Source organism: Babylonia areolata, chromosome 8 (genome assembly GCF_041734735.1).
Source record: "Babylonia areolata isolate BAREFJ2019XMU chromosome 8, ASM4173473v1, whole genome shotgun sequence".
NCBI lineage: Eukaryota > Metazoa > Mollusca > Gastropoda > Neogastropoda > Buccinidae > Babylonia > Babylonia areolata.
The window spans coordinates 14976416-15003231 of record NC_134883.1 but is presented as its reverse complement, the minus strand read 5'-3'; the positions used below and the strand labels follow the sequence as shown (position 1 = coordinate 15003231).

Sequence of the window (26816 nt, the reverse complement as noted above, 5' to 3'; positions counted from 1 at the left end):
GCACTTCATATTGCCACATTTTGTTGCCGCTGATACTATATGCCAAGAGTCTCCCAAAACCCCAAACTGCACCAGCTGCAGTATGTGCTGGCGACAAAATGTGCTGCAACAGTTGTGCATGTGCGTGTGTATTTGTGTATGCATGTGCATGTATTTGGTGTATGTATGTATGTGTGAGAGAGCATGCGTGTGCGTGTGTGGGTGATGGTGGGTTTGGGGATGGTGGGATGGTATGTGCGCATGTATGAATTTGGGGTGGATGTTTGTGTATGAGTATGAATAACCATACGTGTGTGCTTGCGTGCGTATGTGTGTGGATGTGGGTGCTGTTCATATCTTGAAGAGAAAGATGGGTACAACAGTCAGCTGGGTTAAAAAAAAAAAAAAAGAAAGTTATTTAAGCAGCAGCAGCAGAAGATCTGCATCAATACAAAGAGACACCAGGAAAGTTTAGAAACATGGTAAATCCTTGTTGAAGAAGTACAGAAATCCAAGCATGGAGAATGTCACTGATATAGAAATGAATATAATGGTGAGAGCGCACACGTGAATGGGTGTGCACACACACACATGCACACACACACACTCACATACACACAGTGTCATAAGGCACTATATTTATACAGTATACTTATAGATCAAAATTTACTTCTTTTTGTTTAGCTGTCTCACAGGATTAGAGATAACTATTGATAAACACATCTGCGCATACCTACTCATGGAATTCTGAGACAACCATACAACAATCAAGTGATGTATGCGCACATCGAGACACATACACACTGGCACACAACAGCGTGCATGCTGTGGCAAGCACAGACACACACACACGGACACAGACACACACAACACACGGACACAGACGCGCGCTCACACACTCACACACACACACACACACACACACACACACACACACACACACACGCACATTGTAAATACTTATCAAATGCATAATTATCCATGGAACAGCAAGCATGATATAGTTGATATTCGGAATGTGTACCAGGTACTGAACTAGAAACCACACTGTATCATTAGTACTGCATCACATGGTAAACTCGTTGCCATGGTTCGGAAATAGGTACATGTGGACGGCTCAGGAAAAAAGGGGGAAAAAATACGGAAGGCTCAGAAAAAAGGGGATTGCTTTCAAAAGAAAAAAAAAAGGAAAAAAACAAAACAATGAAAAAGCAAATAATAAACAACGACAATAAAATAAAAAATAAAAAACCAACTCCAAAACCGGACAGCTCAGAGAAAAAGGGACGGCTCAGAAAAGAAATAAGGAGATGGCTTATGAAAAATGTGAGCAGCACAGAAAAAAGTGGGGATCGTTCAGGAAGGGGATGCCTTAGTAAAAATGTGGGGACAGCTCAGAAAAGATGGCACAGGTCAGAAAAAAAAATGTGGAGACAGCTCAGGAAAAAAACACAAAAAAACCCATACTGGCAAAGGTCAGAGAAAGTGTAGGGACGGCTCAGAAAAAAATGGTACAGCTCAGAAACAAATATTGGTACAGAAAAAAAAAAATCGAAATGTGGGCACAGCTCAGAGAAAATATGGGGACAGCTTGGAAACAAAAATTTGAACGGATTTTTAAAAGGGGGTGGCTCATAAACGGGACATCTCGGGGGAAAAAAATGCAAGGGAACGGCTCTGAAAATAGTATGGGGATAGCTAAAAAAAAAAAAAAAAGAATAAAAAATAAATAAAAAGTGGGAATGGTTCAGAACAAAATAAATGGTGACAGCTCAGAAAAAAAAAATGTGGGGACAACGCAGAAAAAAATATCAGAATGGATCATAAAAAAGGGGACGGTTCATAAAATAAAACATAAAAAAATTTAAAAAAATAAAAACAAAACCAAACCGTGACAACTCAAAATATATGTGGACAGCTCTGAAAATCATATGGGGATGGCTCTAAAAACAAATGTGGGGATGTCTCAGAACAATGAGGGGGAGAGCTCAGAAAAATGTGAGGACCATGAAGAAAAAAAACATACGGGACAGCTCATGAAAAAGGGACAGCTCAGAAAATAGTACAGGGGCGGCAAAGAAAACAAAATGTGGGACGGCTCATGAAAACATATGGGGATGGCTTAGAAAGAATAGACAGACCAGGGAAAAAAATATATGCTGAAATGGCTCAGAAAATCAAAATGTAGGGAGGGCTCAGAAAAAGGGGATGGCTAAACAAAAAAAAAAAAAAACGAAACAAAAAAAAAAGAAAAAAAAAGAATATGGGAACGGCCCAAAAGAAAAGGGGACAGCTCAAAAGCTGAAAAAAGGGGAAGGGGGCGGGGGATAGGGGGGCGGCTCACAAAAAAAAGGGGATCGTGCAGGGGAAAAAAAAAATGGGGAAGCTGAGGAAAAAGCAGACGGCTGACAAGAAAAGATATGGACAGCCCAGGAAAAGGGGATGGCGAAAAAGAAATACGGGGACGATTCAGGATTTTTTGTTGTTGTTTTTTTTTTGTTTTTTTGGAAAGGGGGGGGGGGGGGGGCTGGTGAGTGGAGCTCGACGGCTCAGTATTAAAGAAAAAAGAACAGAAAAAAACCCGCATGGGGGCTTAGAAAATGGGAAAGAAAAATAGTTCTCTGAGAGGCAGAGACAGGGACATAGATATCAGATGTCTGTCACAGAAGGGAACATAGTTCTCTATAGGCCTAAGGGGAGACAGAGACAAGGAGAGAGAGAGAAAGAGAGAGAGTCTCAACCTACACATACAAAACTGATCTTTTACATTATTTTCATGCACGCGTTCATCATTTATTTATCCATTTCATTCATTATGTATCTATTTGTTGACAATGCAATTTTAAGAATGTATTGTATTCATTATCTTTTTGTTTCATCTGGGTTTTTTTTTTATTCATCAATTCAATTACTTGCTCTCATTAACTAATTAATTAATCGATGCATTGATAATCTGTGATTGATTATTCTTGATAGGCCAGCAAACTATCAATATATATATGATAGTCAGAACATCAGAACAGCAGAGGAGGCAACTGCTGTTCCGACTATTTGGGCTAGAATTTGATTATAGTGGAGAGTGTCTTGCCCAAGTTACATCCCCACTCTCTCGGCCAAGAGGGTTTTAGGACAGTCGGCGTTGGGATGGTTCCCAAAGGCCAACCAGCCCACAAGGCTACTGCACTAACAGCCAGTGCAATTTTGCCTCCTAGTTTGAGAGTCATAGTCCTTCACAAAAGACTAAGCTGTAAATGGTTTCCCATTGACTGGAGAAACCATTGATAATACAGCTCTCACTTTGCTGTTGGTCCAAATATAAACTTATGCCAATCTGAAATATCATACTAGTAAATACAGACAGACTGGTGGGACAAAAACTCAAAAAGCAACAATTTTTCTGGACTATAAACCTCACCACTTCTCTGTGTGTGTGTGTGTGTGTGTGCGCGTGTGTGTGCATTTATGTGCACGTGTATATATACATATACTTTTATATTGGTGTGTGTGTGTGTGTGTATGAACGCGCTCGCGCGTTTGTGTGTGCATGTGCGTGTGAGTGCTTTTCTTCTCTTCCAACATGCTGAGGTCGTGGTCGGCCTGCTGTTCCCTCCTTCTGTTGTCAAATTACTTTGACAGAGCCGTGCCAGTTTATGAAGCACGTGAAATCCGTGACAGCCGAGTCACGTGCCTGTCGAACTGACAACTCTGTGTGCAGCCACTGTTCACTGTTATAAGGATAGGGATGTGGGTTGTGTGTGTGTGTGTGTGTGTGGGGGGGGGGGGGGGGGGGGGTCGGGGGGAGGGACGGGGTAGTATTTCCAGTTTGCCATTGGCTTGTTCGTTTTCCCACACATGTGCAAAGCTTGTTGTTAAAAACGAGGGCGCCATGTTTTTTGCCTTTTCCCTTGCAGTGTGCATGTGAGAGATGTTGACCTGGGCTTTGCAGGATAATGTGAAGTTAGTATTCATTGGTTATGGAATACGGTGTTGTTAGAATTAACTAGTCACGGAATATAACGATGGTAGTATTACTTAGTCACGGGATATAGTGTTGATACGGTGCATGGGATATTGATCAGTCATGGAATATGGTGGTGTTGGTGTTAACTTCAGGGTGTTTTTTTTTTTTTAAATGCTGCTGTAGTGTGGGAGGAAGGGAATGAGATGTTGCTGATAAGAGAAGCCTATGTGCATGATATTAATTTTATGTCTCAACAGCCTGACATACTGAAGCAAATGAAAGGGTGTTAGGCTGACAGACGGAAAAGTGAAGGGGAAGAATCACAGAATCACAGAAATGTTTGGCTATAGGCTAAAAGCCTTTTGCCCTCGTAATCAGTGTCCATTTATGTGCTTTTGGATCACTTGTTGTGAACAAACCCTTGTTTAAATCTGGCATAGTGTATACTATATTTATCTACAGCTCAGTAAAGATTTAACTCTGTGGAAAATACATGGTTCTTAAACTTTTTGTCAATGTGATTTTTGAAGGCGTTTACCGATGGTGCATTGATGGTGTCATAGGAAAGGTTATTCCACAGATTTATGATACGGTTAGTAAAGAACTTGCGGAACTGGTTAGTTACGAAATTAGTTTTGTTTATTTTGAAGTTGTGCCCTCGAGTTTTATCGTAGTTAGCCATAGCAAACAATGAAGAGGTGGTGCAATGATCATAAATATTGTGCATGATCTTATATACTTCAATGAGATCACCTCTTAATCTTCTAAACTCAAGGCTAGGCATATTAAAAAGAGCCAGGCGCTCCTCATAACTAAGATCACGAGTACTAATAGTATTACTAGTTATACACTTGGTAAATCTGCGTTGAACTCCTTCAATCATATTTATGTGCTTTTTAAGGTAAGGGCACCATACTGAGTTTCCATATTCAATAATGGGTCTAACCAGAGCTTTGAACAATGGAATCATAATTTCGGGAGATTTATTAGTTATAGTTCTCACAAGAAGACCAGAAATTTGATTTCCCTTTTTGACTATATTATTTATATGTGCCTCAAAGCTTAGTTCTGGGTCCATCGTGATCCCTAGATCTCTTTCCGCTGTTGTACTATCCATTGTTCGAGTTACCCCCTTTTCCTGTATCGTGTACTGATACTGTGGATTATTCTTTCCAAGGTGCAGAACTTTGCATTTCTCGCTGTTAAATTGCAACAGCCAAGTATTTGTCCATTTAACCAGATTATGTATACACATTTGCAAGTGATCTCTATCTTCTGTATTTCGGATGGCAGAGTAAGCCTTGGTGTCGTCTGCAAAAATTTTTACTTTACAATCTACCTCACCAGGCATATCATTTATAAAGTATATGAACAAGGTTGGGCCAAGAACACTACCTTGTGGTACACCACTAATTACCTTAACCTTTGAAGATTTACTACTATTTACACTTACAAACTGTGATCTTCCGTTTAGAAAATCTCTGATCCACAATAGTAGCTTGCCTTTTATCCCATAGCCTCCTAGTTTATTCATGAGTCTGTGATGGGGAACTGTATCAAAAGCTTTCCTTAGATCAAGGTAGACTGCATCGACTGGTACCTTCTCATCTAGCATGACTAACCAATCTTGTAATGTAACAAGTAGTTGTGTAACACACGAGCGCCCTCTGGTAAATCCAAACTGTTCTCTAGATAACAGATCATGTTTGGTTAAATGTTGGCAGAGAGCGTCTCGAATAAAACCCTCAAAAACTTTACAGACAACTGACGTTAGACTGACTGGACGATAGTTACCCGCAGAATTTTTGTTACCTTTCTTAAAGATAGGACATACTTCTGCTTCTTTCCAAGCTTTTGGTATTTCACCCTTATCTAGTGTTCTATCAAACAAGATCTTAAGTGGGTGAGCAATAACTTCAGCAAGCTCTATTAATACTCGTGGGTGTATCTCATCAGGTCCTGGGGACTTTGATGGGTTTAGGCTCTTTAGAGCTTTTTTCATCTGTTCAACTGTGACCTCCACGTTGGAAATTTCAGTAACCTCTGTCTTACATGAAAACTCTGGAAATGTGGGTATTGTCGAGTGTTGTTCTTGAACGCTGCAGCTGAAAAGATTGTTTATTGTGCCAGACTTCTCGTCTACCACTGCGAATTTCACATACTCAATCAGGTATTCATCTGCTGGGGTTGATCAAAATTATTTCTGATGTATTCCAGGATTCTCGTTATGATTTTGTGAAGCAAGGTGGATAGTTTTTCGGACAAACAGGACAAGGTGTTGGCAGGGCTGAGTGATGTTAAACCAAAGATTTTTTGAATTACTAAAAGGAAAGCGAAACAAATTTTATACCAGGTGTGATATGGAGTAATGTCCTATTTTAGCATCCTAAACTATTGCACCTATTGGTTTCACAACCATGGTTTGTGGGACGGAAAACGGGATAAAGCAGAATGGTGACACATTAAATTTGTGACTGAATCCGCATAAAAAATCGAGTTAAATTACTTACAAAATGAGTCGAAATCCACTGAATGGTTACATCATCTACTGATGGTAATATCGTTGCATACATGCACAGAAATTTCCAGTAAAATAGGTATAATAATTTAGAATGCTAAAATAGGACTTTACAGAATGTTTTCTGAACTTTATTGGTTATATTTTCATGGTTTGTGGGACAGAAAACGGAAAAAAGCAGGATGATGGCACGATCAGTTAGTGACTGGATTCACATTAAAACTGAGAAAAATAACGTACAAAATGAGTTGAAATCCAATGAAAATTGGTTATGACATCTACTTATGGTAATACCATTTTGTACATGCACAAAAAATGCTGCTGAAATTAGGATATTAAAATGGACTTGACTGAACTACCAAATTATGAGAGGTATAGCCCTTTATTTTGACAAAACCCAAAATTTACTCACAGATGTCTTTGTCATTCGCGATGGACTGTTGACAATGAGTAATATAGCAGTGATACGTCAGTCTTTTCTAACAGAGTAAAAACACGGTAAGAGGCTATCCAGAGGCAAGTGACAAGTCCAGCCGCAAACAAAGCACTATTACACCAGCCAGGAAAAGCATTGTAATCAAAAACCGTTGTGATGCAGAAGATAAGATTCATTTTACCTGCCAAAGTTCTGTTTAATGTATGTATCATGCTGTCACTAGTGTCAGGTACATTCATTGTATTAAGTCAGTGGACACATATTTATTCACTAGTATTTTTTAATTTCATATTTGTGAAATTATTTATATATTTTTCAATATATTTAACACATCCAATCAGTCAAGACAGTGGTCTGTGGACATGTTAACTTCTTGACAGGTGTTTTTAAAGAAATATTCACAATTTCTTTTCTTTATCACAGTCTGTTAGTACATGCATACTTTTATAGTTAGTGTCTGTAATTTATGTCTCTTGATTTTTGTTTTTCATATTTAATTGGTAATGTGTGTTTGGTACCATTGAAGACATGCAGCTGCTCATTAAGAGAGAGAGAGACGGGGGGGGGGGGGGGGGGATTTGGATCTGTAATGATTGAAGCAGGTGTACTTTGTTGTTCGTCATTAACTGATTTATTGTGTTGTGAATGTTTCAGATCAGCAGTAGAAGTATCGCCCAGAAACAAGTACCCCAGTGACAAGCATCATCCGGAAACAAGTACCCCAGTTATAAGTATATGATATATGATAGTCAGTCGTGTCCGACTATGACCATCAGAACAGCAGAGGAGGCAACTGCTGTTCCGACTGTTTGGGCTAGAATTTGATTATAGTGGAGAGTGTCTTGCCCAAGTTACATCCCCACCCTCTCGGCCAAGAGGGTTTTAGGACAGTCGGCGTTGGGATGGTTCCCAAAGGCCAACTAGCCCACAAGGCTGCAGCACTAAGAACCAGTGCAATTTTGCCTCCTAGTTTGAGAGTCATAGTCCTTCACAAAAGACTAAGCTGTAAATGATTTCCCATTGACTGGAGAAACCATTGATAATACAGCTCTCACTTTGCTGTTGGCCCAAATATAAACTTATGTCAATCTAGGTAGGCCTATATAAATAGTAGCGCAGTTTCATGTTGTGCAGTGTGGTTCTGCTGGGAGAAACGTTTATGGGTACAAACCATGTTGATCACATGTGTCCATAGAGCGAAACTCTGCTGAACGCAATGCAAAGTTTACAAAGTGAACGGTTAGCCCCATGCGCACAAGCGATGCACTGAACTAATTTTCAAAATATTTCATTTGGTTCAGAAACGCACTGACACATATCTAGCCCAGCTTATAGCAGAAGAGAGGGATTCAGACGATTTATTCATAACGGCCACAGTCCCTTATGAACAAAGGATAACAAAATACCACATGACTGCAACCGTCAGTGACTGTTCAACCGCTTTCACAGCTAAATTAACGACAGAATTATGGACAATACTGTTTAAACAGCTGTGTTGAACAGCGCCAGATTACTTGTAGCAGTATCAGATAATGGCATCCATAAACAAAATATCAAGCGTGGACGTTAATATCACTGAAATATATTTTATGTGAAGATGATTCAACATCAGACACTTCCAAACAAAATGAACTTCATTTGACTCCTTGCATACAGCGTTCAATTCTTATGAATGATGTTTTTTTGTTTGTTTTTGTTGTTGTTTTTTTGTTGTTGTTTTTATCTTGGTACCGATGCATTCTGATCTCAGAAAAGGCAAGTCTAGGAATAAATCGTAGATGCTTGTTTATATTAAACAAAAGATAACTGTTTACTTACCGTTTAGCTATGGAGAAACATTTATCATTTGACTGTATGGTTTTCAGTCTGTAAAACGATGAAACGTTTTAAAAGCATTCTCAAAACCACCACCTGTATAAATCCCATACGCATCAACATTAAAAGTCGCAAAAATATTATGTTTGATGTCATGTTTCTTTTACCTACGAATTGTACATGATGGATTTAGGTAATCAGTCACTTTTAGTAATTAAACCAGGATTGTGCGTTTTGTATCACAGAATATAGAATGTAGACTAGATATAGGCTATATTCGTCTTGCCCTATACTATATCGTTTTTAAGTTCCCTAAACGTTCAACTTCCAAATTAGCAAACAATCCTGACACTGTACATTAGTAATCTTATACAAACCCCACAGTTCCGACTTTTGGACAGGCTGTATCTGTTTCGAAAGTTTTAATAAAGATAACTAAATCATTGTTCAACAAAATAGTTTCTCCATTACTTGTCATATGCATATTTTGCTCTGCATGAAATGTCCCTCCTTTCTGCTCCAAACCTGAAATAAGTAGGAAAACTAATCTTCTGCGTTCATGGGCTGCAACTCCCACGTTCACTCGTATGCACACGAGTGGGCTTTTACGTGTATGACCGTTTTTACCCCGCCATGTAGGCAGCCATACTCCGTTTTCGGGGGTGTGCATGCTGGGTATGTTCTTGTTTCCATAACCCACCGAACGCTGACATGGATTACAGGATCTTTAACGTGCGTATTGGTCTTCTGCTTGTATATACACACGAAGGGGGTTCAGGCACTAGCAGGTCTGCACATATGTTGACCTGGGAGATCGTAAAAATCACCCTTTACCCACCAGGCGCCGTCACCGTGATTCGAACCCGGGACTCTCAGATTGACAGTCCAACGCTTTAACCACTCGGCTATTGCGCTCGTCGGAAAACTAATCAATGTTTGGAAGCATTGACAACTGGTATAGCAACATCACACACCCAGTTTTCCTCCTTACAAAAAACAAAACAAAACAAAACAGCATTACTTGTATCCAAACTAATATTGAATTGCAGTCCAGCGCAGTTGTTTATAAGTTCAGTTTTTCTCTAGACCATAAGTTTCTGAGACCAAGATATCTTCAGCAATTTATAATTTCTATACAATCAACAGTGAACCTGGTCTGTTCATGCAAGTCCATTTATGAGTAACAGAACTGGACCACATATATTTCCGTCTTTCTTTGTATAATTTAAACACCTCTGAAGTTTTCAGCGTAATTTGTCACTTTTCTTATGGAGTGGTAGAGTAATCGATTCACACCAAGTTTCAGGAAAATCACCCATATCAAAAGAGAAGAAATTTGTCAACTCAACTCAAAACAGAAATCGAAATTGTTCACATGGTGATTGAAAAATTATCCAGTTATATTACACCGAGACCTGCAGCTTTACAATTTGATTTTCAAAGTGTAGTATGCCCTTTTTTCTTTTTTTTTTTTTTTTTTTTTTAGATTTCATTTCATGGAAATTGGATGATTCTTTTTTTTTCTTCCACTTCTGGAAAACTATGATTACTGCTGTTATGAATTAAATCATTATCTAGAAAAGTCTGTAAAATGTTTGAATTCCTTGTGATGATTAATAAACGTTTTCAAATTATCATACAAGCTTTTCTTTTTTTTTTTAAACTGTGCATCAGGTCAAGAAACAACTAACAGAAAGCTTAGGTCAGTAAAACGATATACACACTGTAAACATTATGTATAGAAAAAGAAAACATTGAACTTTAGTTATCCACTTGCGTGCGTGAACACACACGCATACAAAGCAATGTATACTCGTGATCATGTTTGTTAGTGCTAGGGGAACACTGCGGTTTGGCGCTAAGGACTTTGCATGATTGTTCAGCAGGGTTGTTTTTTTCAGTTTTTATGCAGTGACAAAGCCTGTATTTCCCAAATGTTTATGTCCAGTTTTCACAGTGACATGGTTTTTATTCCCTGATGATGATGTCCAGTTTTCATATAGTGCATAGGTCTTTATTCTCTCGTGTTGATGTCCAGACTTTTGGTCCACTTCGCGCGTCGTACATACAAAAAAAAATAAAAATAAAATTAAAAAAATAAAAATAAGAAAAGAAGAGGAAGAAAACAGATATTGTGACACCCAAACAAAATTACAGTCAGTTTTCAGGGTCAAAATTGTTGTCGCTCTTAAAAAAAAAAAAAAAAAAATCATTGTTGCAGTATCCTAATTTGCTGTTTACTGAAATGACAGCTCAATTTGCAGTATGACGGCGGAGGTACCAGCCGTATCGGCCTTCACAATCTTTGTGTATCAATATTGTCGATGAAAACATTCACTTCGCTGAAGAAACGTGGACGATATCACTGTAGTGAATCATGGTCAGAAGTAAACGAACTGTTCTGACCTGATCATAATGGGTCTCCGGGCCATGTGACTGATCTATAGGTCACCCATTCGGGGGGGAGAAAAAAAAAAAAAAAATGCTTAAAAAAAAAAAAGTCAGAACATAAAACATCGCTTGCAGTGAGGCATCAAGACTTTGATCATGATTATGCAGAAATATATCCTCGCACCGAAAGTGTCATCCATATTTGTGACTTTAGATACTGACGTTCTGCAATATACTTTTGTTGCCTATTTCTATGAATGAACTAATGAAGAAGAGAAGGGTTAGCAAATAAGAAAAGTACTTCAAAATAGTTTTCGGAGTTGGCACCGAGTTACAATGCAGCTTTAAAAAAATTACCGTTCGGTGTGCGGTATTTGAATTTGACAGTTTGAGTTATAATTATACACTCTTGCATTCAAAAGTGGACCAAAGGGGTTGGCGGGTCGAGATCTGGGCCTTTCACTGGTTGTTTCCCTTGGCCTGTAGGATGGAGAACGAAGCACATCGTCATGGGACAAAAGCTCACCGACAAGTGTTTTGCAGAGTAGTGTGTGAGGGACGACACGATCGTGAAACAGCAAATTTCATCAATTTTTGACGCATCCATGACTTGAGCATTGTCGGCGAGCTTTTGTCAGGTTCCATACCCATGCTAATGTGTTTCGTTCAGTTTGTAGTTTTGTCATATTGATCATGTGATCTGTAAGAAAAAGGTGGGGAAAATAAAAAAAACATAGCTCTTAATGGATGTGGAGTGGAATGTCTTTACTGTGATTAATCTAAGGAGAAAAAAAATACTAGGGAGAGGGAACGGCCGAATCACAAAGTTGGACTTAAGAAAAATATTTGCATCGGCCATTCCTCCCCCTTTTTTGTGTTAAACATCACAAAAAAGAATACAATTGCAAGCAATGTTTACTTTTGAAAGTTTTTATTTTTAATTCAGTTAACATGACAAACATCACAAACTTAACTGATTTTCACAAAAAAGAGGAAGACTAAAGCACTTTATATATATATATATCTATGTATGTCCAAACTTGTGAATCAGCCGTTCCTCCCCCTAGTAAATCGTAATTGTTTTACCCTACAAGTCCGACACTGGCACAAACATCAGATGAAATAACACATCGTACATGGCAATATGAACACATGAAAGTCAAAACCACACCCCTCTATATATGTCTGGCATAGTCCGACTCGATTACACCAATACTTCGCCAGTGGTAATTAATTCAAACCCCTTGCTAAAATTTGGTGGGCACTGTGAAATGTAAGACACTGTCAGGACAGTTTAGAGAGAGAAAAAAAAAAGTCCATACTTTATGTATCGCTCCATAAAATGCTACTGGCACTGTCGTCAGAAATACTGATTGAAGATCCATGTCTCTGACGTTGCCTGCAATGCATAGGTCCGTCAATTGTGAGTTAGTGTCTCGACCGTAACACAGCGTCACGATTCATAACAGCGTGACACATGGAACATAGAGCATCACAATTCATGTGTCACACATGGAACAGAGGTCAACAATACGTTTTATGTGTGGAAGAGGTGCTGTGACTTCCTAACACCGTCTGTCTCGGGGATCCAGATCGGAATGAACCATTTGCTCACTCTTGATGCTCCAGTCCAATGACCCAGCGTCCCCTTGTGCTCCTCCGTCTTCACAAAACATGCGTATGTTGTAGGAATGTCATTTATTGATCAAGGAGGCAGAAACGGTTTCTGATTTTACCGTTCCTCTCCCCAACACGCCTTCACTGGCCGACCACACAGGCTGATAGTCCACTCCTGTGCAGCACATGCCCTGTACACACAGGTGCTTGTCAGTTCAGTTTCCAGTCTCGCCTGCATCACTGAAGATCCATCTCCACAAGGCTTAAGCGGTGGTTTGGCTACATACAAGTATTTCAAACGAGAGGGTCAAATCGGGTCACATGTGCAAGCATGCATCAAACGGTATTCATTACAGGGAAAAAGAGTACAGATGAATAAACTGATAAAAAAAGGCAGTTAATTCCGATTTTCCCCCACTTCTCCAAGGTGTGTGAGTACACGTCTTCGGACGTGGGAAGGTGAAAAGCGGCGGAAGGCGAGCACTGAGACCTGTTCCATTCCGAGCATGACACATCTTCAATATGAACCCACTGCCCCTGTGCCCGTTGACGGCTCAAGGACCTTTAACCCTTCTTTTGTAAACGTTTAACTTGCTAACTACTACTTCTTCGTTCGTGGGCTGCAACTCCCACGTTCACTCGTATGCACACGAGTGGGCTTTTACGTGTATGACCGTTTTTACCCCGCCATGTAGGCAGCCATACTCCGTTTTCGGGGGTGTGCATGCTGGATATGTTATTGTTTCCATAACCCACCGAACGCTGACATGGATTACAGGATCTTTAACGTGCATATTTGATCTTCTGCTTGCATATACACACAAAGGGGGTTCAGGCACTAGCAGGTCTGCAGTTTCAGTTTCAGTAGCTCAAGGAGGCGTCACTGCGTTCGGACAAATCCATATACGCTACACCACATCTGCCAAGCAGATGCCTGACCAGCAGCGTAACCCAACGCGCTTAGTCAGGCCTTGAGAAAAAAAGTGCATCGACCGGGAAGCGAACCCGGGTCACCCGCGTGGCAGGCGAGTATTCTACCACTAGACTGCACATATGTTGACCTGGGAGATCGTAAAAATCTCCACCCTTCACCCACCAGGCGCCGTCACCGTGATTCGAACCCGGGACCCTCAGATTTAGGGTCCAACGCTTTAACCACTCGGCTATTGCGCCCGTCAACTTGCTAACAAAACAAGAGGGTGGCGTCACACCAGGCCGGCCACGCGTCGTGTGGGTAAAGTACTGAACAAGATAACACAACAAGAAAATATATGTTTAAAGGAAACTGATGATGTTCCACAAATGAAAAGCAACTGACGATGAAAATGTTTCCCGTGCTGTCAGTGAAACCATTCTGTCCACACAGACTGGCAGCAGATGACAACTGAATCTTCCAGTCTCAAAGCCATGTGGCCTCCCGTCAGTAAAAGACGTTTGCACCAAGGCGTGCAGCGCAAGCCTCTGGCAGGTGTCATCCCGATTCGCCTGTCTCTTATTTCGCGTATTCTGATTCGCCAACCACTCATTTGGTGATCACGATACGCCTGTTCGCAGTTCACCAATCTTCTCCAAAAGACATCGCTTCCTCTTTTTTCATAACAACAAAGTAAACAGGGATAAAAACCACTACACACAATACATTTGCACGCACGCGCATACATTCTATTCAGTTTATGTAAATGTGCACTGCAGCATATATTTTAACAGCTAATGCATATGATGCGCTGTCCAAAAGCTGTGAGAGACATCCCCCAATTCGTTCAGTTTTCGGCTTCTCCAAACGTGGTTTTTGTGTGTGTGTGTTTCTGTGTGCCAGTCTCTGATTTCTTGGCAGACAGTCTGTTCTGAGCATTGAGAAATGATGAACGCAAGCATGTTTCAATTCTCATCCATGTATGGATTGTACGCGCGTGTACGTGTGCGCGTTTGAGAGAGAGGTTGAATAGGCGAAATGAGAATGGCGGTAAGGCGAAACACGACCGTCAAGAGACCACTGAGAGTGGCGGCGACATCAGCGTAGGCGAAACGGGAATAGGCGAATTAGACTGGCTCTCCCTTTCAGTTCCTCCCCATCCCCCGCCGTCTCTAAAGAAATTATCATGATTTCGATTTCATGCTTGCCACACACGACGTCTGACCCACGACAGCCCCCATACCACCGCTGTCCTGGTTCTTTTCACAAGACCACAGGACCTTCAGGCCAGCACGTGATGCCATTCTGCTGCCAGTCTTACAGTGTGCATCCTGCAGGCACTGTGTCAGGAACAATGACGTACAAGTGGAGTCATGGCCTAGAGGTAACGCGTCCGCCTTGGAAGCGAGAGAATCTGACGCGCTGGTTCGAATCACGGTTCAGCTGCCGATATTTTCTCCCCCTCCACTAGACCTTGAGTGGTGGTCTGGACGCTAGTCATTCGGATGAGACGATAAACCGAGGTCCCGTGTGCAGCATGCACTTAGCGCACGTAAAAGAACCCACGGCAACAAAAGGGTTGTTCCTGGCAAAATTCTGTAGAAAAATCCATATCGATAGGAAAAACAAATAAAACTGCATGCAGGAAAAAATACAAAAAAATGGGTGGCGCTGTAGTGTAGCGACGCGCTCTCCCTGGGGAGAGCAGCCCGAATTTCACACAAAAGAAATCTGTTGTGATAAAAAGAAATACAAATACATACGGTCTTTGTATAGTGAATCAAAGTCCAAGGACAAACGGCATGTGCACGTCATATCCTTCAACAACAACCACAACAGGCTGCTATAAATCAAGGCGGAACTGTAATGACCAGGAGAAATCTGCGCAACACAAATCATGAGAATCGTTTTCTGTAAGGAGTCCGTCTCTGTTCATATGACAGAGGTGTGGCCGTTTCCCCTGTGTCCTGGGTCACAGCTGTAGGGGTCCATTTCATTCTATTGTGTCTCCTCGGGTGGCTGTCCTTGTCCAGCCTCATCTCTGCACAGCAGACAATGAAAGAATTAAATCAGATAGGTACGTTTGACAGTGAAAGAATTAAATCAAATAATGTACGTTTTATAAAAATACGTATATATATATATACAAAATATAATTATATATATATATATAAAATATAATATATATATAAACTAACATAAAGAGCACATTAAAAAAACAACAAAACGGTATGAACATAAAGATAGCACTCCACGGACCTTGCTTAACTATTCAATACAGTGACTTACAAAAACGAGACAGTTCGATCTGGTGAATTCCAATAAACAAACAAACAATATCAAGATCCTTGTGTAAATAAACACTCTGAGACGGATTCTGGCTCCACTGCAGTGTGTATCAGAACCACCGGAAAGTGACTGCTCCCATGCAGGTCATCACGAACTCTGCACTGTAGTCCAGAGCCACAGGGGGGAGCACACACCGACAGATCCAAACCCAGTAAGTCAGTGGCAGAGCAAAAATAGGTGGGTGTTTTATCCTAAGATTCAGCTTCTGAAGGAGGCGTCACTGCGTTCGTAGAAATCCATATACGCTACACCACATCTGCTAGGCATAACCCAATACGCTTGTCAGGCCTTGAGTGTCTGCATGCATATTTGTGTACCTATCTGAGTGGATTGGGTTTATCGCCTCATCCGACTGTTTAATTTTCCTGCCAAATTTGGAAAAAGGGTGGAAGCGGGATTCGATCTAAACGTATTGCAGCCATTACGTGTATTGCCCCATCATCGGCTAATTCCAGACACCAACTGAGACAATGTTTTTATCGCGTTGCACTTAATTGTTACAGTGATTGTTGTGAAAAGTGACGTGTGTAGTGTGTGTGTGCACGCGCACGCGCGGATGTATATGTGTGTTTGGGTGTGCAGGCACGGGGGTGGGGGTGCAGGCGCGCGCGTGTCTGTGTGTCCACGCGCGAGCATGTGTGTGTGTGTGTGTGTGTATGTGTGTGTGTGGTGTGTGCACGTTCGCGTGTATGTGTGTGTACGCACACGAACTCACGTCTGCTGGCATGTGTGACAGTGATGGTAAAGTGCGCGCGTCTGTTTTTTGTGTGTGTGTCGACGTGTGTGTGTGTGTATGTGAGAATGTCACTGTGAGTGCGTGAGCGACGGTTAACTGTGTGTGTGTGTGTCTGTGTGTCTGTGCGTGTGTGATGCCGTTATCCTTGAACTGCTGCTATCTTTACTTGCAGACAGAAATATGAATGGGTCCCCGCTCAACCCTCAGCCACCTGACGTGAAGTGCCGATGCAATAACCCTTTGTCGTCAGCACTCGTTCTAAAACATACATGGAGATGGTTCAGCTCCTCACCCGTTCCACTGAGCGATTCAAGAGAAGATCTGTGTATAGTAACTTTAGGCGTTAATCACTCAGGCAGGAACGTTCACATCAGTTCAGGCCCTGAGGGGAAATACAAGATAAAATGAAGTAAAATAAGATAATTTTCTAAATTTCTGAATTAATTTCCCGCCGAGCTGGCTGGGGGTACGTGGTGCCAGCTAGGGAGTGGTTTTTTGTTGTTGTTTTTTTCCCTCAAGTCTCGACTGAAGTTTTATTTTTGATATTTTGTTACGCCCTGTTTCTTCGCGTTTATATCAGTTAACTTTGATAACAAAAAATACGTACCGGTCAGTTCTACATCGATTCCTCATTAACTAGACATGCAATTCGCGCAGTTCAACGTTTTTTCGAGGATAACGGCAATGTTCGAGGTTAACGGCACCACGTGTGCGTGCGTGCGTGCGCGTTTTCCGGGAGTAAACCCGATTTTGCTGGTGTTTGTTATTCAAAAACAAATCTGTTTCGATCAAAACGATCTCTCAGATCTAAATGACATGTAATTGGAAGAAGCTAGAGTTCGTTAGAACAACACAGGAACGGGCTTTTATTATCAGGATGGATGAAGTAAAAACATGTGGTGTCTTCCGTTTTTTGTCGTCAGATATATCGGCAGTGTCTCAGTTTCAGTTGTGTTCTGTTCGTGTGTGTGGGAAGAGGGTTATGTGTGTGTGTGTGTGTGTGCGCGCGTGCGTGTGGTAATAGTACGAGTGGGCAAAAACAGTTCGTGTGAGCAATTTATATATTTTCATTATGCTGGAACTTTTGCCCAGATGCCAGTAGAAACTGGTAGCCTACTGCTGTGCTGACGGAGTTGGTGACGCCACAGATTCGTGCAATGTCGATTTCGTCACTGTAAGTATAACTTTGAAGTTTTTCATTTTTGACGTCATTGCATGTGGTGACAGAGAAGCAGCAGCCAGCTTAACTGCCATCTCGGCGCTTGTCACCAACCTTGGTCAAATCGATACACTCGAATTTTTCCAATTATGTGGAACGCGTTTTAAAAATCCGTATTTGCGGGACACCTACATTTGGCCACCCTTGAGCGACTGAAGACGGTCAGACAATAGAAAGTCATCACCCAGGCAAGTGTGGCGATCCGCAGTTGTGATCCATATCCTCACCTTTTGTGGCATGGACCTGCTGCAGACTGAGCAGTTCCACTTCTGTTGTCAACACAAATTTTTTGGTATCCAATGGGAAGACAGAGCACTGAAACATGAGGCCCTTCGCTGTGCTGAGACCATGATCATCAAGGTACAACCGGGATAGTCTTCGCGCATCATAAAAATGGAAGTATTTTTCCGAAGCAGTTCAGCTCTGAACTGGCCATGGAGAGATGCCAAGAGATGTCAAACCGGCTGAAGCACCACCTGGATTCCATCCAGCACTACCCCGACTGGAAGGTGACACACAGAAGCACACATCGACAAGAAATGTCTGGCCCGAAGGTCAAGAGAGCCAACCCCGATGCTGTCAGAGCATGCCCTGGGTATCTCAAGTCTTACCAACAGCACCAATGACCAGTGACGCGTCGCAACTTTTTGAAGGATTAGTATGTCCGTGGGTGCGCGCGTGCATGTGGCTTTTCTTTGTTTTCCTGTTTAGGAACCTATTTTCTTCACCTTTTTATAGCTCTTACTGATGCATACAGAGCTTCACAAAACTAGCGCATGGAAATTAACATAGCAAATAATAATAAAAGTTTACACACAATTACACAGAATTATTTTCACACACATACCCCCCCCCCCCCCCCCCCAAAAAAAAAGAAGGAAAAACAAAAACAAAAAAAACCCAAACAAACAACAAAACCAACCCAATAACAGACAACAATGTCCATGCCACCACGAACCCATACCTTTGGCGACATCCCTGACGAAGGTGCCCCAGTCAGGATGGCTGTGCTCGTGCCAGAAGCCCGCAGCAAGTGCTTCAACACGTGCAGCATGACGCCCCGAATCCTCGCCCGGCAACACCTGCTGTTGCCCATCCCTCCGGCTCTCAGACCCTGACAAGAGACCACGGGGAACAGTCACTGGGCATCAGACCACGTTCTGTTTTGAGCACACAACAGATGGCCACGTTCCACAACCATCGGTAATTACAGGACATCGGACAATTATTTTCCAAGGTTAACACTTCAAACAGGGCATCAGGCGATCTTCCAATGGGGAAAGTTGAACAAAGCACCTGACAACACCACAGAAAACATAACAGGGCACGTGCCGACAATTTACATGGAACAGTTTAACAATGCATGTGACGACTACCCACAGGGAACAGTTAAAAGAGAGCATGTGTCACCAATCAACACAGCACAGTTATACCCAGGATTGTGCCAACAAACCACATGGATTCAACAGCTGTGAAGGGCATTTGCTAACAGTCACGTTTCTCAAGGAGGCGTCACTGCGTTTGGACGAATGCATGCCTGACAGCAGTATAACTCAACGCGCTTGTATGGCCTCGAGTGCATGTTTTATATATATATATATATATATATATATATATATATATATATATAATGTGTGTGTGTGTGTGTGTGTGCAAATCAAGAGTAGTTTTCTTTTACATAATTTTGCCATAGGACAACACTTTTGTTACCATGAGTTCTTTGTCAGTGCGCCTTGGATTATCGTCTCATCCGAATGACTAAACGCTGTTTGATTTTCAAGTGAAACATGGGAGAAGAGGCGAGAGCGAGATTCGAACCCAGACCCTCACGGACACTTATCGGCAGATAACCGTCTTAACATTCTACCACCTTGCTCCTTGTGCCAACAATCCACATGGAACAGTTACAGGGTATGTGTCAAAAATCCACAGGGAATAACTTTATCAGGGCGTGTGTCAATAATACACAAGGAATAGATTTAACAGGATATGTCAATCCGAGAATAGATATGACAGGGCATGTGCTAACAATTTACAGGGCATAGCTTACAGGGCATGTGCCAACAGTCCACAGGGAATAGTTATAACGGCATGTGCCAACAATCCACAGGGAATAGTCATAACAGGGCATGTGCGAACAGTCTACAGGGAATAATTATAACAGGGTATATGCCAACAGTCCACAGGAAATAGTCATAACAGGGCATGTGCCAACAATTCACAGGGAATAGTCATAACAGGACATGTGCCAACAATTCACAGGGAATAGTCACAACAGGGCATGTGCCAACAATCCACAGGGAATAGTCATAACAGGGCATGTACCAACAAGCCACAGGGAATAGTCATAACAGGGCATGTGCCAACAGTCCACAGGGAATAGTCATAACAGGGCATGTGCCAAGGGAATAGTCACAACAGGGCATGTGTCAACAATCCACAGGGAATAGTCATAACAGGGCATGTACCAACAATCCACAGGGAATAGTCATAACAGGGCATGTGCCAACAATCCACAGGGAATAGTCATAACAGGGCATGTGCCAACAATCCACAGGGAATAGTCACAACAGGGCATGTACCAACAATCCACAGGGAATAGTCATAACAGGGCATGTGCCAACAATCCACAGGGAATAGTTATAACAGGGCATGTGCCAACAATCCACTATGAATAATTATAACAGGACATGTGCCAACAATCCACAGGGAATAGTTATAACAGGGCATGTGCCAACAATCCACAGGGAATAGTTATAACAGGGCATGTGCCAACAGTCCACAGGGAATAGTTATAACAGGGCATGTGCCAACAATCCACAGGGAATAGTTATAACAGGGCATGTGCCAACAATCCACAGGGAATAGTTACATCGGCATGTGCCAACATTGCGCGCACATGTTCAGGCTAATGTGCACGCGACAGCATAGCACGTGGAGTCAGCGCGTGCGTGTGTACCCGCATCTTGACGCAGGTAAGTGGTTCTGCGCACGCACGAAATGCATAGGTGTGCCTGCTCGTGTGTGTGCACTTGTAGATACAGATAGACTTGTAGATACGTGGTCATGCGCTCACTTTTTGTGTGCGAGTGTTATCGCGGGTGGGAGAATTCCTGTGCGCCACTGTGTTTGAGCGTCTTCTTGCACACGCACATGATTGCATTGGTGCAGTCACTGTGTGGGTGCAAACATGTGTGACTTGTGCATGTGCTCTCAGGTGTGTGTTTTTTTCTTATGCACGAATCTTCATGCGCCATTGTGGTATCCGCACAAGGTGTTCGTGTGTGCATGTGCATGTGTTGGGGGAGCGAGGTGGGGGTGGGTCGGGTGGCTGGGGAATGCTGTCCGATGTGTGTTAACTTGCGTTTGAGAGTGAATTAATCAACTGCGTGCGTGTATGCTTGCGTAAGCGTGCAACTACGAACCTTTGTATTTACAACGCCACACATTCTCACGTGCGCTGTACGTTTTTACCTGCACATGACTCAGTGTATGTGTTCGCATAGTAACCCATTAACTGCTACCAAGAATGCTCGTCTGTGAAGTGCAATCGCATCGCCGAGATAATATTGAGATTGCAAGTCAGGATGTCAGTCATCTATCTTTCTTTGCATTTCTTGGGGTTATATCATTATTACCTTCTTCAAAGCAACGTGGAAAGCCCAAGAGTCTGGGCAAAGACCCCATATGGACTGGAGTGCTGGATGGTAGAAAAAACAAACCACTAGGATGTTCACATCTCTAGCTAGGCCAATCCGACTACCGTAGCGGTCCCCGGGAATACACCTGACCAGAACAGCCCCAGCCTTCAACAACGGATGAGAAACAAAAGAACAAAACAAAAATACAAAACAAAACAAAAAAATCACTCCCCTCCACCACTACCTCTGCCTCCTTTCTCCTGACGACAGCCGCTTCTCAATAACAGTGTTTGTGGCCAATCTAACAATCTGAAATGGGGTCGCTGAGGTCAACCTTGCATCAGCAAAACCAGTAAAATAGTCCACAAAAGGTAGGAACTGCAGTCAAAACTGATGTCACTGACATTTAATTTTTTTATTTTTTATTTAAAAAAATATATATATAGCAAGTTTCAGCAGTCAAAGGGTTAATGTGTATGATCGTGCGTCCGTACCACTGCACACGCTCGTGTGAACATGCACATTAATTTCGTGTACAAAATGCGTTCGCGCTTGTGTGTAACCGGTGAAGTGTGTGAGTACAAACTTCATTGCTGCGCATTTATGTACGTGTGTGTGGGCGTGCGGACTGCTGAATGCGCGCGATTTCATGAGCGCGGGGGTGCGTTTTTGTGTGCCGACGCGCATGCACTCGAGTAGGCATGACTGTGCATGCTCGTGTTTCTGTGCACACGACTAGTACCTTTGTATCGCATGAGTGCTCGTTTTGAGTGTACGTGTAACATAAACCTGTGTATGTATAGGTATGTGCGGGTGCGAGGTCGCACTACTGCGGTTCGTGTCTTTGGACATAAGATCAATACACTTGCAGGCAGAAAAAACAGTATCGATGCACTGTGGCGACGCGCTCTCCCTGAGTGAGTAAAACATCTTGAATTTGACAGAGAAATCGGCAATATCCACATTTCTTCCCCTTTGAACCATACTCGAGAACAGCAGGTAGAACACATTCGATTTAACAGAATTAAAAGGGCGAAATTTGATGAAAATCTTTCCACTCTAAGAATACATTGTATTTTGTGAATACCATAAATAGGAGTCTTAAGTTGTTCTGAGACTGAAGTGAAATTATATATTGTTAAAAGCCGGTGGACCAGCATCATGGAATCGACTTTTTCAAGGAAAGACAGGATGCATACACCTCTCACTATCATCATTCGGACAGACAGAAACTGAGGATGATGACGGACGGTGTGAATGTGCAGGAATTGTGAAATCAACTCAACCCGTCTTTGAGGGGGGAAATGTAGTATTGCCAGATCCACTGTAACAGACAGCACACGCAGACGAGTTGACAAAATGGCGACATTAAACATTTATTCCTCTCCATTCCTCCGTGCGACTGGCGGAGTGAACATCCACGCCCTGTTGTGAACATTACCCGTTCCATTTTGAAGGGTAAATTGTGGATATTGTCGATAAAACATCTCAAAAGTGAAGAGAAAAGGTCTATGGTTTAAAGACGATCCAAAAATAAGCACGTACCCATGTCGAAAATATGAAGCGAACATATGGTTAAAGTTATGAAAAGGAAATTAAAATCAACAGGAGTGCGTGGTTTGCAACGTGTGAAAAGTGCCAAACAAGCAAAGGAATTTCCCTGATAATTCCAACTTCCTTTCTAGACCCATTTTCAATTTTTATACCAAACAATTGTATGAAACACTGAAGGAATGTTAAGGTTCTATTTTAGCATCCTAAATTATTGTTCTATCTTATCGGCAATTTTTGTGCATGTCATATATTAAACTATATTACTATAAGAAGTTGTAACCCATTTTCAGTGGATTTCGGCTCTTATTTTGTACGTTATTTAATTAACTCAATTTTGATGTGTTTTCAGTCACACTTCTTGTTTTTTCTGTGCCACAAACCATGGATATCTGAGAAATATGTGCAATAATTTAGGATGTAAAAATATGACATTACCTATTCTACTACTACTACTGCTACCACGATTAATTGACGAAAAAAAGGCGATGCCGTTTTGAATTAATGTTCCCTCTTACCTCTTCAAGACGAAGGCCAAACGTTTGCAGCTGTCCTGCACTCCGTTGCACGAACACAGTTCTAACACTTCGCACTGCACACCAACCACTCCCACCCGCCCGTTGCACCGGAAATATGTCACAAATAATGGTATGGAAACGACACACTTGATGTGCAACAAATGAAAGAAAACCAGAACACCTTGTCTCCATTTTTGCTGGCAAGTTCCAACAACGTTTCAGAGCCGGCCGTCTTTTCCACCTGAGTTTGACAAAGAAAACCGATACCTGATTGGCCAAAAAAATAAGTGTGATTTTTTTTAACCAATCATCAGCTTGCACGCACTTCACACTCCTGTGCAGCGCGGGAGATTTCAACTAGTCTTGAGCTTCTCGGGTTGCACGCACTGTCGTTTTGCCTGGGGAAGATGGGGTGGAATTGCAGTGCGCGACAAAGGACACAAGTGTCTTACTGAGGGTTTGTAACCCAATCTGCAACGGACATTGTCGTCTCACTGACAAATAAACCGGGGAAAAAAACTTTCTGAAAAACGAGCATTGACTCCGTTTCGAATGACAACACCTTCTTAACTGTATTCCATGATAATTGTTTTAGGCATATATACTTCTTCGAAACTCAGCTCGTATGAACCATGTCACACCACACTTATTATTCTTGTTGCTTATAGTCCAGCCGACCGCACAGGGCCATATCAGGACTGTCAAACCATACAAATGCTCAACCACGTCAACACAAAACTGTCACATTTACAAAATAACAATGAGACAAACCCACAAAACACAGTTCATGACACAGTATCCCAACCATTTAGCTCCTAATGGCAAATAAGACTGGGCCATGCTGAGGACGCCAGCCATTCCGCTTAATTTATCATCTCCAGATTACAAAAAAATCGTAAAAAAGGAAAAAAAAACCAACAAAACAATACTTCAAAGCCAAACAAAAAATACATATGAGGCCATAAAGATAAATAACACAGCAGAACGTACTGACCTGTTGCGGGAGACCCCATTCTTACGTTGATGGTGTCCTCTCTCTCTTATTTGAGATTTGGGGGATCTCTGCCACGTTACATCAATGATAAGTTCAATTTAGACAATATAACCCGTCCATATTATGTAGGTTTCATAACTTTCTCACAACGTGTAACTCGTTTTCTTGTGAGTCTTTACACAATGGACAAATCAAATTACTGTCGTTATAGTAATGTTCTGTACGTATAATTAAATATTCAGTTTGAATCTTGTCGTTATAAATGTCGGTTCATATCTAACACCAAGTGAGATTCCAGGAAAGACACGTGGCAAAAATCATATATGAAATATTTAGCACTTATGTACATGATCATGCAATGTTTATTTGCCACCCATTTCCATCAAAAGGCACACTACAGCCTTTTGCGAGCTTTCGAAGGAAGTGAAAACATTGACGATCACACACACACACACACACACACACACACGCACACACACACACATGTACATGTGCACACACACACACACACACACACACACACACACACACACACACACACACACACACACACATGTATATATATATACACACATATATATACATATGTGTGTGTGTGTGACATTCATTTTTGTTAACGTATTAAACATTCTTGATACAGCATGCACAACCATAAAAAAGAGAGACGTTTTGTTCAAGACAACAGACTTGTTGCAAGATGACGATCCAGATTTTTGCCTTCCAAAGTCAGCTGGAGCTCAACTCATCTATAAGATAAAACTAATTCAAAACAGCAAATCACAAATGGAAAATATTCTATCTAAAGAATTCATATTTATTGAAAACATTGGACATTGTGGGCCTCACATGGCGTGTGCCTCCAACGCCTGGACAACAGCAGCAAAGCCTAGCACAGAACCCTTGCTTAAAGCCCAGAACGCCAGTCTGCGTCTCATTACAGGTGGCATGAAGACCACACCGATTAACGCCATGGCAGGGACTGCTGGACTCATGTCTCTGCAAGAGAGAAGAATTGAGAAACTGCTTCACCAGAGTGAAAAGATGAAACGGTTTCCATCACACCCTCTGCATTCAAAACTTCAGGCCCCAACCAAGAAGACTGAAACGCAGAAGCTCAAACCACTTCGTCAAGGCCAGTGCTTGGCTGACAGGAACCAACCTGTTGAACCCCTGCAAGACTTTGATGACTGGTCACTGGATGCCACCCCCCCTCCTGTTGCCCTTGACATTCCCGGAATTCAGAGTAAAGACCAGTTCCTGGATGCTGAACTGAAGCTGCTGACCCTGGAAGCACTGGAAAGGGACTACCCGAGCACCACCTGGACCCGCGTAAATACAGACGGCTCTGCCGAGAATGCTGTTAGTAACGGGGGAGGGGGCGCTTAACCTTATGTTTACGATCTCTTACATAGCTTGGGGGGTGTGGCAACGATAAACAGAAATGTTCAGATTTCAAACAACACCTGACGAACGATTTTTTTCTCTTAGGCTTTTCAGACAGTCTGGCGGCAGTGCACCCAGAGTCTTTTCGTTTTTCTGAGAAACAATCATGTGGTACTGAGACACCCCAGCCTTTTCGTTTTTCTGAGAAACAATCATGTGGTACTGAGACACCCCAGCCTTTTCGTATTTCTGAGGCACCTGTGATAAGAAACTCAAGGGAGAGCTGGACAGTATAAGGTCTTCAGAGAAGTAGGCCCCCTCAGTCAAGTGTTTCGGCCCTTAACTCCTTACACTCTAAGGGGGCCGGGCTGCACCCAGGTCATGACATCCTGGATGCCCTTGTATTGCCGCCTTTTTTCGTCCGCCTGGTCCTCAGCAGGTTCGAACCCGCGTCGCCTCCAGGGTGGTCGTCACTTCAGGACTGAATCACCTTTCTGGCAGATGTTTTAACCACTGAGCTATCGTACGCCTAGTTTGAGTAGGGAAATTTAATCCTTGTGCAGTTTACTTTCATTCCTCCTCGACCAGATCCAGATGGAACTCTTTTCTGCTGCTTCTGCCATTGCCTTGAGAGCCCGTGTCCTCTCTCTGCCAGAAATCGACAGCTGTTTCATGAGGCTGTAGGCAGATGCGCTCACAAACCCTCTTGCACCAATCTCTATGGCAAGGACTTTGGCTTGGAAGCCAGATTTTCTCAGGCTGCTGGCTAGACTAGCATACTTCTCGGTCTTGTAG

General features: G+C 42.2%; 1 protein-coding gene and 1 long non-coding RNA gene across 2 annotated transcripts; one reads left to right on the top strand and one right to left on the bottom strand.

Annotated features, from left to right (window-relative positions):
* Positions 1-14945: 14945 nt before the first annotated feature.
* LOC143285052 (uncharacterized) lies at positions 14946-23748 on the bottom strand. The gene is made up of 3 exons (XR_013055661.1): positions 23645-23748; positions 18899-19048; positions 14946-15671 (listed from the first exon to the last, which is right to left on the bottom strand). It is a non-coding gene; the product is annotated as an uncharacterized LOC143285052 (long non-coding RNA).
* A 1736-nt stretch (positions 23749-25484) lies between these two features.
* On the top strand, positions 25485-26024 carry LOC143284978 (uncharacterized). Its single transcript, XM_076592139.1, has one exon. The coding sequence runs from the start codon at positions 25485-25487 to the stop codon at positions 26022-26024; it is 540 nt and encodes a 179-aa protein (XP_076448254.1).
* Positions 26025-26816: the final 792 nt, after the last annotated feature.

Bases quoted from the DNA above. Each gene is read 5' to 3' on its own strand.
- LOC143284978 (XM_076592139.1), top strand. From the start codon at position 25,485: ATGGCGTGTGCCTCCAACGCCTGGACAACAGCAGCAAAGCCTAGCACA.